Raw genomic sequence first — 12,639 nt, forward strand, 5'->3', positions numbered from 1 at the left:
CACTACAGAAGTAGATTGCCCCATCTTCCTTCCAAGGAATGGCTGGTAGGTTTGAACCGCCAGCTTTCTGGTTAGCAGTCAAGTGCCTCAGCCACTATGCCACCAGAAATATAGGCACATGAAAAGACTGGGAATTAGTTCAAAGATTAGAGAGCATCTCTTCCCTACACCCTACAACCACACAATAGACTAATAATAGAAAGGAAATTTTTCAACCTAATAAAGCAGTACATGCAACCTGTAGTAACAGCAAACTTAAGTTGAGAGACTGAATACTATCTGTCTTCAACTGGGAATAAGACAAAGACATCTGGCTTCACCATTTTTATTCAGCTTTCTTTTAGAGATCCTAGACAGAGCAAAGATTTCTTAGATAGTACATCAAAATCCTGGTCTTTAAAAAGTGAAGGGATAAATTATATTCCATCAAAATTAAAATATTTTCCTCTTATAAAGGCATCATTAAGAAAAAGTAAGACAAACTTGTCAAATAAGAGCCAAATTAGGTTTAAATGTGTACATTTTCACCAAAAGTATTACAAAAAAAGGGGGGGGGGAAGAAGACAAAAAACAAAGAAAAATGTGTTTAAAACATATATTTGGTAAAGATTGTATTCTGGATGTATAAAGAACTTTCACAATTTGATAAAAAGAACATCAAAACCCATTTTAAAAATGGGCTACAGATATTTCACCAAAGAAGGTATGCCAATGTCTAGTAACAAATATAAGAGTGGTCATTTTTATAAATCAAAAGGTAAATACAGATTTTAAAGTGATTCTGGTGGTTTTTGCTCTACACTACAAATTTGCCAAAAAATAAATATCATATACACATAAGATGAATGGCTTTTATGGTTGGTAATTTATATCTTAGTAAAGATGTTTAAAATGTACTATAAGAACTCTGATATAAAGAGTTTAGAAGTAATTACACTTGTCTTTAAAAGAAAAAAACTGAACGAAGTAAATCAGTGACTTCTTGTATCAGAGAACTGATGCTACAGGGAAAACCCATCTCATTGAATCTTGAAAGTTAAATATCTGCCAAAAGATACAGCATCTGAGATTCCCCTATCTGAAGCAGAAGCCAAAGGACACCATAAGGTGATCCCATCTAGGCGATTCTAACTCATGGTGACCCTATAGGATGGAGTAGAACTCCCCCATAGGGTTTCAAAGACTGTGATCTTTACAGAGGTAGGCTGCCACATCTTTCTCCCATGGAGTGGCTGGTGAATTTGAACCACTCATTTTTGCTTAGCAGCTAAGTGCTTAACCACTGAGCCACCATGAGCCACTAGGAACAAGTATTTAAATCTTACTTTGATGAATTTCTGGAGACTGAGTGTTGACTGCAAGTGTGAATGAGAAGCTTCTGAGAAGGGCAGTGATAGAGGCACTCCCATCTCTTTATATGTCATCACCCGCCCCACAACTCAATCAGATTCTCTTGGCAAGTATCTGAGAAAGCTGCCAATTACTCTAGCTGGGAGAAGGAAGGAGTATCTACTGTAAAACCCTCTCAGCCTCTTATCTATAACAAAGGTCTAATCTCCAGGTGAAAGGACTTCACCAGAGGACAATTCAGGAACCTAATCTCTGGTAGTGTAATGCCTAAGGCACCTGAGTGCTAACCAGAAGGCTGGTGGTTCAAACCCACCAGCCACTTCTCTGAAGGAAGGTTGGGCAATCTACTTCTGTAGTGATACTGCCTCAGAAACCCAAGGAAGGGTCGTTATGAGTCAGGTCTGACTCGATGGCACATAACAACAACAACAACAATCTCAGCTAAGGACAATTTACTTCCTTTGCATGCTTTTTGTAAAACGTGAAATTGGAAAAGCACACATTTGAGCAAGATTCCACAATAATTTTCCTTAGCCCATGGGCATTTGTTGAATAAATGCTTCTTGACCATCTTTCTAAGAGTTTTCCACAGCTCAGTAATAATGACAATGAAGAACAGAGTCATTTTTCCTTCAGGGATCATTGGAGGTGGTCCTCCAAATATTGACGACCATTACAACTTGAACATCAACCACCTGGAAAAAGGAAAGAGTTGGAAAGGGACAAAGAAGATTGCTGAGTTTATTTCCTGGAAGCTGTGTGTTGAGTGAGTCCACTTGGTGCTCAGCAGCACAAACCTCAGAAGGCTCTTCCTTCCATTTGGTCTGGATTTTAAAAACTAACTGAAAAGTTGGCACTTAGAAATCACCAGTGGCTCTGTGAGAGAAAAGACTTGGCTATCTGCTCCTGTAAAGACTACAGGCTAGGAAACCCTATGGGGCAGTTCTGCTCTGTCACATGGTGTCATCATGAGTCAGTATCAACTCCACAACATCCAACAGCAACAAAAATCTCTGCAAGGGGAGGGAAACTCTGCCACACTCCAGCCTTCATGATTCACTTAAGAAAATAAATAAATAAATAACTAGAAGTCATAGTCAACAATGGAGATAACTTTAATAGCTGTACCTGTGGAAGGTATAGGAGCTCTGGTAGCATAGTGCCTAAGGCACTTGACTGCTAACCAGAAGGCTGGGGGTTCAAACCCACCAGCCACTCCTCAGAAGGAAGATGGGGCAATCTACTTCTCTAGTGATACTGCCTCAGAAACCCAAGGAGGGGTCGCTATGAGTCAGGTCCAACTAGAGGGCACATAACATCAATGCCAACAACAACAACGCCAACAACATGGAAGGTATGAAGTCATGGGAGGTAGGGAAAAACTCTGTACCTTGATGTGACAGAAACGCTTCAGAAAGCCAGAACTCTGAGATATAGGCACATTGAAAGACTGGGAATTAGTTCAAAGATTAGAGAGCATCCCTTCCGTTCACCCTACAACCACATAAACAAGCCTTCAGTAATAATAACAGTGAAAGAATGAGCCCTTGTGGCATAATGGCTAAGACCTTGGTTGTTAATTGAAAGGTCAGTAGTTTGAAACCACCAGATGCTGCACAGGAGAAAGATGTGGCAGTCTATCATAGCCTTGGAAAACCTACGAGAGCAGTTCTACTGTGTTATGAGTCAGAATTCAGTGAGAAGTCAAATTGACATTACAGGAAATGACTGACAGCATTTCTCAGAAGAACATCATAAAATGTAGGGCCAAAGCCATGAGGGAAGGAAAAAAATCTCATTGGAGGAATTTGAAGCTTCTGTTGACTAAAACTAAACCAAAAAAAAAAAAAAAAAAACTCAGTGCCGTCGAGTTGGCTCCGACTCATAGCAACCTCCTTAAGTTTCCCAGGCGGTATCTCTAAGGAAGTAGATTGCCCAACCTTCCTTCCGAGGAGTGGCTGGTGGGTTTGAACCTCCAGTCTTCTGGTTAGCAGTCAAATGCCTTAGGCACTACACCATCAGAGCTCCTACTAGTAACATTAACTATCTGAAAAGCTTAACAGATATTCTTACACTAAAGACCTATTTACAAGAAAAAACAGTGCATGACATACAAAAAGGCTAGAAAGAAAACAGTCTGAAGAGAAAAAGCAAGCATTAGAACCAGGATCAAATATTACACAGATGTAATTATTAGATCAATATTTAAATTAACTGTAAGGAGCCCTTGTGGTATAACAGCATTTGGCTGCTAACCAGCTCAATGGTTCAAACCCACCAGCTGCTATGTGGGAAGCAGATAAGGCAATCTACTACCATAAATGTTTACAGTCTTGGAAACCCTATGTGGGTCACTATGAGTTGGAATTGACTCAATGAGAGTGGGTTTGGTTTTTGGTTTGGTTTATTATTAACATGATCAGGCTCTTAAGGAAAATGTGGAGAATGTAAAAGAGAAGAAAGGTAATGTCAGCAGAGAGATGAAAACTGTAAGAATCAACTATACAAATGAAAAGAAAATGTTAGGCAAAAAAATAATAGAAATAAGACAAAGTGTATGTGAGCTGCTGCATGGAAAGTGAATTTGCTCTGTAAACACTCACCCAAATCACAATATAAATAAATAACAGAAATAAAGAAAAATGAAATTAAGAAAGAATGAAGAAGTGAAGAAAATAAAAATGGAAAATAACAACTTTTGGCAAGTGTGTGGAGAAATTAGAATGCTCAAGTATCACTTGTCAGAATATAAAATGGTATAACCACTATGGAAAAGAACATGGTGGTTCCTCAAAAAATCAAACATTAAATAACCATAAACCACTGTCATGGAATCATTTCTGACTCATGTCAACCCTATAGGCCAGAGTAGAACTGCCCAAGGCTGTAAATCTTTATGGAAGCAGACTGCCTCATCTCTCTCCCATGGAGCAGCTAGTGGGTCCAAACTTCTGACCTTCTGGTTAGCAGCCAAATACTTTAACTACCTCGTCACCCACCACTATCCCTTAAATTAACATATGACCCAACAACTCTACTCCTTGGTAGACAGCCAAAAGAACTGAGAACAGAAACTCAAACAAATACTTGTACATCAATGTGCATTGCAACATGATTCCCAATATCCAAAGGTGGGTAAACAAATATATATCTAGAATTAAATATTATTCAGCCATAAAAATGAATGATGTTCTAAAATATGCTACAATACAGATGAATTTTGAATACATTATGTTAAATGAAATAAGCCACTCACAAAAGGAGACCAAGATAGGCAAATTCATAGAGACAGAAAGATTATTGATAATCAGGTGCTGGGGAAAAAGGGAAATGGAAATATTGCTTAAAGAATACAGAGTTTCTGCTGTGATGATAAAAATTATTTTGGAAATAGAGGTGGGGGTCATACAACATTATGAAGTAATTAATGCCACTGAATTGCAAACTTAAAAATGGTTAAAATGACAAATTTTATGTTAAATATATTTTACCACAATATTTTTTTTCAATTTAAAAAGTAATCAAAGTTATGCAAGTCCTCTATTATAGATGTATTAAACATCAATCAGGAAAATTAAAGAAAACCTAGCTAAATGTTACAATGTTGTTGTTGTTGTTGTGTATCGTCAAGTCGGCCCCGACTCATAGCGACCCCTCCTTGGGTTTCCGAGACAGTATCACCACGTAAGTAGGATTGCCCAACCTTCCTTCCGAGGAGTGGCTGGTGGGTTTGAACCGCCAGCCATCTGGTTAGCAGGCAAGTGTCTTAGCCACTATGCTACCAGAGCTCCAATATGTCATGTAAATTGTTACCTAAAAACAATCAAGGACAGGAATCTTAAAAGAAAATGTTCCAAATGAAAGAAGTATAAAAATACATTTTGATTAAATGCAAATACATGACATTGAATTTGTCACTGAAAAAAAAGGAAAAGAAGCTATAAAAACATTAATGAGATAGTTGACAGCATTTTAGTAGGAATCACCATTGATAACTATAACATGGTGTTCTGGTTACCTAGTGCCACTCTGACAAGAATATACCACAAATGGGATGGCTTCAACAAACAGGAGTTTATTTTTATAATTTGGAGGCTTTAAGGCCAAGTCAAAGTGCCAAGTTCTAGGGGCTGGGTATAAGCCCCTTAACCTTGGGGTCCAGCTCTGCCTTCTGCTCCCGGACCACTGGAGCTAGAAGCATTTCTTCACTCAGACAGCTGCTGGCTGCTGAGGCTGAGAAGCCCCAATGTTTACAAGTAGAAAGGCACAGTCCAGAGCTTACCAAACCACACGGCAGACCACTAACTTAAGTCCATTGTAAGTCCCAAGGTCAGCAGAGCATGGCAGGCTGCTGAATAACTACATGTCTACATCCAGGGTACAAGCATGCTGTAGGCTAAAGACCATTCCCAAGGCTTCTGCTTATATACAGGAAGCATACCACATTCTCTAAGGCAGCCACTCAGCTGCTCACAGTAGATCATGGAGTTGATTACCAGTCTCATCATGGGGAATACTACATCCAGCTGCCCAGACACTCAACCAGGCCCAATCAAGCTGACACAAAAACATAACCATCACACATGGCTATGTAAGAAAATCCACCACTTCTCTGTCAGTTCCCATAGTGTGGTGGCTTGCATGTTGTTATGAGGCTGGAGGCTATGCCACTGGTATTTCAAATACCAATAGGGTCACGCATGGGGGACAGGTTTCAGACTGGGAAGAAGGAAGAGCCCATCCTCTTCTCAAAGAATTGGCCCGTTAAAACCTTATGAATAGTAGATATATTACTGGAAAACTTTATGGATAGCCCTGAAACATTGTCCAATAATAGTGCCAGAAGACAAGCCTCTCAGGTCAGAAGGCACTCAAGATACTGCTGGGGAAGAGCTGCCTCCTCAAAGTAGAGCTGACTTTAATGATGTGGATGGAGTAAAGCTTTCAGGACCTCCATTGGCTGATGGGGCAAGACTCAAAATGAGAAGAAATAGCTGCGAACATCCATTAAGAATCAGAACATGGAATGTACAATGTATGACTCTAGGAAAATTGAAAGTTGTCAAAAATGAAATGGAATGAATAAAGATTGATATCCTAGGCATTAGTGAGCTGAAATGAACTGGCTTTGGCAATTCTGAATCAGGCAACCATATGATCTCCTATATTGGAAATAACAAATTGAAGAGGAATGGTGCAACATTCATCGTCACAAAGAATGTTTCAAGATCTATTCTGAAGTATAATGCTGTCAGTGATAGGATAACATTCATACACCTACAAGAAAAAAAACAGTTAATACTACTATTATTCAAATTTACACACCAACCACCAAAGCCAAAGACGAGGAAATTGGAGATTTTTACCAAATTCTGCAATCTGAAATTGAGCAAACATGCAAACAAGATGTGCTGATTATCACTGAAAACTGGAATGCAAAACTTGGAAACAAAGAAGAATCACCATCAGTTGGAAAATATGGTCTTGGCTCAAGAAATAATGATGGAGATCGCATGATAGAATTTTGCAAGACTAATGACTTATTGCAAATACCTTTTTTCAACAACACAAATGGCAGCTATAAACATGGACTTCACCAGATGGAGTACACAGGATTGACTACATTTATGGCAAGAGGCGATGAAGAAGCTCAGTATCTTCAGCCAAAACAAGGCCAAGAACTGACTTTGGAACAGACCATCAATTGCTCATATGTAAGTTTAAGCTGAAGCTGAAGACAATTAAAACAAGTCCATGAGAGCCAAAACATGACCTCGATTATATATATTTTGAATTTACAGACATTCTAAAGAATAGATTTGATGCAATGAACACTAATGACCAAAAACAAGACGAATCATGGCATAACATCTAGAACATCCATGAAGAAAGCAAGAGGTCATTAAAAGGAAAGGAAGAAGAGACCAAAATGGATGTCAGAAAATACTCTGAAACTTGCCCTTGAATGGAGAGTTGTTGTTGTTATGTGCCATCCAGTTGGACCTGACTCATAGTGATCCCTACTTGGGTTTCTGAGGCAGTATCACTATGGAAATAGATTGCCCCATCTTCCTTCTGAGGAGTGGCTGGTTGGTTTGAGCCGCCAGCCTTCTGGTTAGCAGTCAAGTGCCTTAGGCATTATGCTACTAGAGCTCCCTGAATGGAGAGTAGCTAAAGCAAATAGAAGAAATGACAAATAAGAGCTGAACAGAAGATTTCAAAGAGCAGCTCAAGAAGGTAAAGTAAATTATTATAAAGAAATGTGCAAAGAACTGGAGTTAGAAAAACAAAAGGGTAGAACACATTTGGCATTTCTCAAGCTGAAAGAACTGAAGAAAATATTCAAGCCTTGAGTTGCAACATTGAAAGATTCTGTAGGCAAAATATTGAGTGATGCAGGAAACATCAAAAGAAGATGGAAGGAATACACAGAGTCACTATACAAAAAGAGAATTGGTAGATGTTCATCCATTTCAGGAGATGGCATATGATCAAGAATCAATGGTATTGAAGGAAGAAATTGAAACTGAAAGAATTGATGAAAAACAAGGCTCTAGGAATTGACCCATTGAGATGTGTCCACAGACAGATGTGACACTGGAGGCACTCAGTTGTCTATGCCAAGAAATTTGGAAGACAGCTACCTGGCCAACTGACTGGAAGAGATCCATATTTGTACCCATTCCAAAGAAAGTGATCCCACAGAAAGTGAAAATTTTGGAACAAAACCATAAATATCACATGCAAGTAAATCTTGAAGATAATTCAAGAAAGTTTGCAGCAGTATATTGGCAGAGAACTTACGAAAATGCAAGCTGGATTCAGAAGAGGACATGGAACAAGGGATATCATTGCTGATGTCAGATGGATCTTAGCTGAAAGCAGAGAATACCAGAAAGATGTTTGAATCTTATTGACTATGCAAAATCATTCAATTATGTGGAGCATAATAAATTATGGATAACATTGAGAAGAATGGGAATTCCAAAACACTTAATTGTACTTATGAGGAACCTGAACATAGACCTGGAGGCTGTCATTCAAACAGAACAAGAGGTTACTGCACGGTTTAAAACAAAGAAGGGAGTGTGTCAGGGTTGTGTCCTTTCACCATGCTTATTCAATCTGTATGCTGAGCAAATAATCTGAGAAGCTGGTCTCTATGAAGAATAATGTGGCATCAGGACTGCAAGAAGACTCGTTAACAATCTGCAATACCCAGGTGGCACAACTTTGCTTGCTGAAAGTGAAAATGTCTTGAAACACTTACTGATGAAGATTAAAGACTTCAGTGTGCAGTATGGATTATGTCTTAACATAAAGAAAATGAAAATCCTCACAACTGGACCAATAAGCAGCAACACATTAAATGGAGAACAGGTTGAAGTTGTCAAAGATTTCATATTACTTGGTTCCACAATCAACACCAATCAATGGAGGTAGCAGTCAAGATATCAGACGACATAGTGCACTGGGAAGATCTGCTCCAAAAGACCTCTGTTTTGGTTACCTAGTGCCACTCTGACAGGATGATACCACAAATAGTATGGCTTTAAGAAACAGGAGTTTATTCTCTTAGTTTAGAGGCTTTAAGTCTGAGTCCAAAGTGCCAGGCTCTAGGGGCTGGGCGAAAGCCCCTCAACCTTGGCTTGGGCTTCAGCTCTGTCTCTTACTCCTGGTCCACTGAAGCCAGAGGCATATCTCCACTCAGGTAGCGGGTAGCTGCTGAGGCTGACAAACCCAAGGTCGACAAGTGAAAAGGCACAGTCCCAATGTTATCAAACTCATGGCAGGCCACTAATTCAAGTCCATTGAAAGCCCCAAGGTCAGCAGAGCATGGCAGTCTGCTGAATAACAACATGGCTATATGCGGGGTTCAAGTGTACCATAAGCTAGAGACCATTCCCCAAGGCCTCTCCTTATATACAGGAAGCAGACCACATCCCTAAGGCAGCTACTCAGCAGCTTACAGTAGATTCCACCATGGAGTTGATTACTAGTCTCATCATGGGGAATACTACATCCAGCTGCCCAGCCACTCAACCAGGCCCAGCCAAGTTGACGCACAAACTTAACTACCAGAACCTCTTTAAGTACTGAAGAGAAAGGATGTCTCCTTGAAAACTAACCCAAGCCATGGTATTTTCAATTGCCTCATATGCTTGAGAGAGCTGGACAATGAATAAGGAAGACCGAAAAAGAGTTGATGCTTTCGAGTTGTGGTGCTGGTGAAGAATGCTGAAAGCACCATGACTTCCAAATAACTAACAAATCTGTCTGAAAGAAGTGCAGCAGTCAGAATGTTCCTTAGAAGTGAGGATGGCCAGACTCCATCTGATCTACTTTGGTCATGTTGTCAGAAGGGACCATTCTCTGGAGAAGGATATCATGCTTGGTAAAGTGGAGGGTCAACATAAAAGGGGAAAGCTCTCCATGAGATGGATTGACACAGAGGCTGCAAGAATGGGCTCAGGTATAGCAAGGATTGTGGGGCTGGCACAGAACCCAGCAGAGTTTCATTCTGTTGTATGAAGGGTGCTATGAGTCAGAGCCAACCTAATGGCACCTAACAACACCACATGTAAGAAAATATATTTTCAAGACATAGTGATTTATTTAGGAGTAAAGGAGCACAGCTTCCAATATACACTCAAATGTTTCAGGAAAAAGTCTTCAGCGACAGTGAGAGGTAGAAAAGATCTAATAGAGCAAAATGTAAAAACTGGCAATTCTTTGTAAAAGGCATACAGGAATTTCTTATACTATTCATGAAAACTGGAACATTTTCAAGAATTTTAATTTGTTTTCCAAGTAGGTTTTAAGTAGTATCAAAATAAAAATGTTACAATAAAAAAACTATGCCTCAGTAACATTATAATTCGAATAGTTAAATAATAGTAATAATAATAATTAATGCTCACATCGAGCATACTGTGTATGTTACCATTGTACGTATACTCAATATACTATCTAAGTTCAACCCTGGAAACCACTCAATGATATATAAATATCTTCATATTTTTCACATGAGAAAACAGAAGAGCAATTTTAACTGATGAGTAATTATAGTATCTATATGTAAAATGAACACCTCTGGGAAAGTACAAGGGATAATGTGTATACATACAAGAAAGTAGTACAGAATTCTGTCTCTGTGACATTTATTATTTGACCAAATATGACCTTAGTTTAGGGTCACATGATATTTTGATTAAATGTAAACTTAATTGTCTTATGGCATTTTCAAATTTAAAGCAGTAAATAGAGTTTTCCAAAAAATTTCTTAAAGCATACTTAGCTCCACAAGGTGTGTATCCTGAAGGGCCTGAACCACAATTCCCAGTTTGATCATTCCTAGAATTAATTTCATTAAAACATTCTCCAGTACCAAAAGTTGCACCTGAAAAATAAAAGAGCACTTTGTCATATAGAACTCAACATTCATTTTGAAAACTACATACATTTTGAGATTTTGAAATGATTTAAAATGCATTGGGTAAAATATGATCAAAATATAAAATGGAAATAAAAAATAGAATAAGATAATACAAGTCACTTAAATCTTTTTTAAATTTTGAAAACACCCTTGTTTTCCATATAAACACATATCCTAGAATTAACCACCATGTGCACTTTACATTATACATTTCAATTTGTAAATACAAATTTATAAGTATATTACAGAGACTTCTTTTATTTCTAAATATTCAAATTATTGGTCAGTAATCTGTTTTTGCATTAATGTCTTTCCAAGTTAAACCACAAAACTGATATGTTTTTCATCAAATTAACTCTGACAAAAAACCTTGAGCTACCCTTGATTCTTTCTCACACTCAGCAGCCAATCTATATGTTCAAGAGCCAACATCTTTGAAGAACAGTTTATTTCTCATCACTTTCAGCACATGCCCTCTAGTTGAAAGACAGAGACAAAAAAAAAAAAAAAAAAAGAGAGACATTTCAGTACTGCATTGTGGAGTTTGGGGAAAACAGCACACCATTAGAAAAGCCCCAGTGGATACACTGTGATCTTAGCTGAAAACCTGAGGCAGCAGTGAACTGAAAATTAGGAGTTGATTCCCCACCCCACCCCCCAGAGGCCATTTGCAAAACTGGTTATAAGTGAGAAGTGAATATTCTTGTCTTGGCCAGAGTAATGGATCATTGCTGGTGGATAGAGAAACAAGCCAAATTTTGAGGCTCTTGCATGGATAGAGTGACAAAATTAGAAATTTAACATACCTCAAACACATTCAGAATGTGGGGCTCAGGGCTTTCCCTGATTCTAAATACACACAACATAAGACATTAAAATATAAGGAGACAAGTTCCACAAAGCAGAGGAAATTTTTCTAAACTTTTTGGGTTTGGTCACATAACACAAGTGGAAGGGCCTCAATGAACACACCAACCTCTCAGTTAAAAATCCTGAAGATCTAGGACCTAGAAACAAGGACAAACTAGATGTGAACTGTTGTTGTTAATTGCTGTTGAGTCTGTTCTCACTAATGGAGAATTTATGTATGAGAATGAAAAGTTGCCTGGTTCTGCACCACGTCCATAATCTTTACTATGTTTGAACCCATTATTCAGGCTATTGTGTCAATCTATCTCAGTGAGGATTTTCTTCATTTTCACTGGCCCTCTACTTGGCCAACTATTGTGTCCTTTTCTAGCAAATGGACTTTTCTGATGACAAGTCTAATGTCATCAAGAGGAAGTCTTATTACCCTCAATTCTAAGGAGCATTCTGGTTGTGTTCTAATTACTAATTTGTTCATTCTCTAGCAATCCACAATATATTCAATATTCTGTGCCAACACCACAACTCAAATGCACCAATTCTGCCTTGTTTTTCCTTTTCGCATGCATATGAGGAGATTGAAAAGATCATGACTGGGGTCAGGCATACCATAGTCATCAAAGTGATATCTTTGTTTTTCATAACTTTAACAAGGTCTTTTGCAACAAATTTTCCCAAAATAATATGTCATTTGATTTCTTGACTGCTGTTTCCATTGATGTTAATTGTTGACTCAATATTTTCTTCATTTATCATGATGTTGTTTATGGTTTAGTGTAATAATATAGACTGGGGATTATATAAACTCTAACCAAATCTCAACACATATCAGTTTCTGAATTAAAACTGAAATGAAGATGATTTGCCCCCTACCTTATACATCTAACAAAAGAAGGGATGGGTGATAGCAACATCTATGCAGTAAAGGCATTTAGACTGAAAAAAGACTTATCAAAATCAGGAACTGAAAACAAAAGATAGTGGAA

The 12,639-nt window shown here is 38.3% G+C and overlaps 1 protein-coding gene across 1 annotated transcript in view; it reads right to left on the minus strand.

Annotated features, from left to right (window-relative positions):
• LOC103192138 (disintegrin and metalloproteinase domain-containing protein 2) overlaps positions 1-12,639 on the minus strand; it is a 162,812-nt gene that overhangs the window by 41,092 nt on the left and 109,081 nt on the right. Inside the window, exon 14 of the mRNA XM_007935065.1 lies at positions 10,645-10,750. Within this exon, the coding sequence (XP_007933256.1) occupies positions 10,645-10,750 (106 nt within the window). The remainder of the gene's footprint in view (positions 1-10,644; positions 10,751-12,639) is intronic.

This window comes from Orycteropus afer, unplaced genomic scaffold, assembly GCF_000298275.1.
Source record: "Orycteropus afer afer isolate SDZICR_OR568_19922 unplaced genomic scaffold, OryAfe1.0 scaffold00024, whole genome shotgun sequence".
Classification (NCBI taxonomy): Eukaryota; Metazoa; Chordata; class Mammalia; order Tubulidentata; family Orycteropodidae; genus Orycteropus; species Orycteropus afer.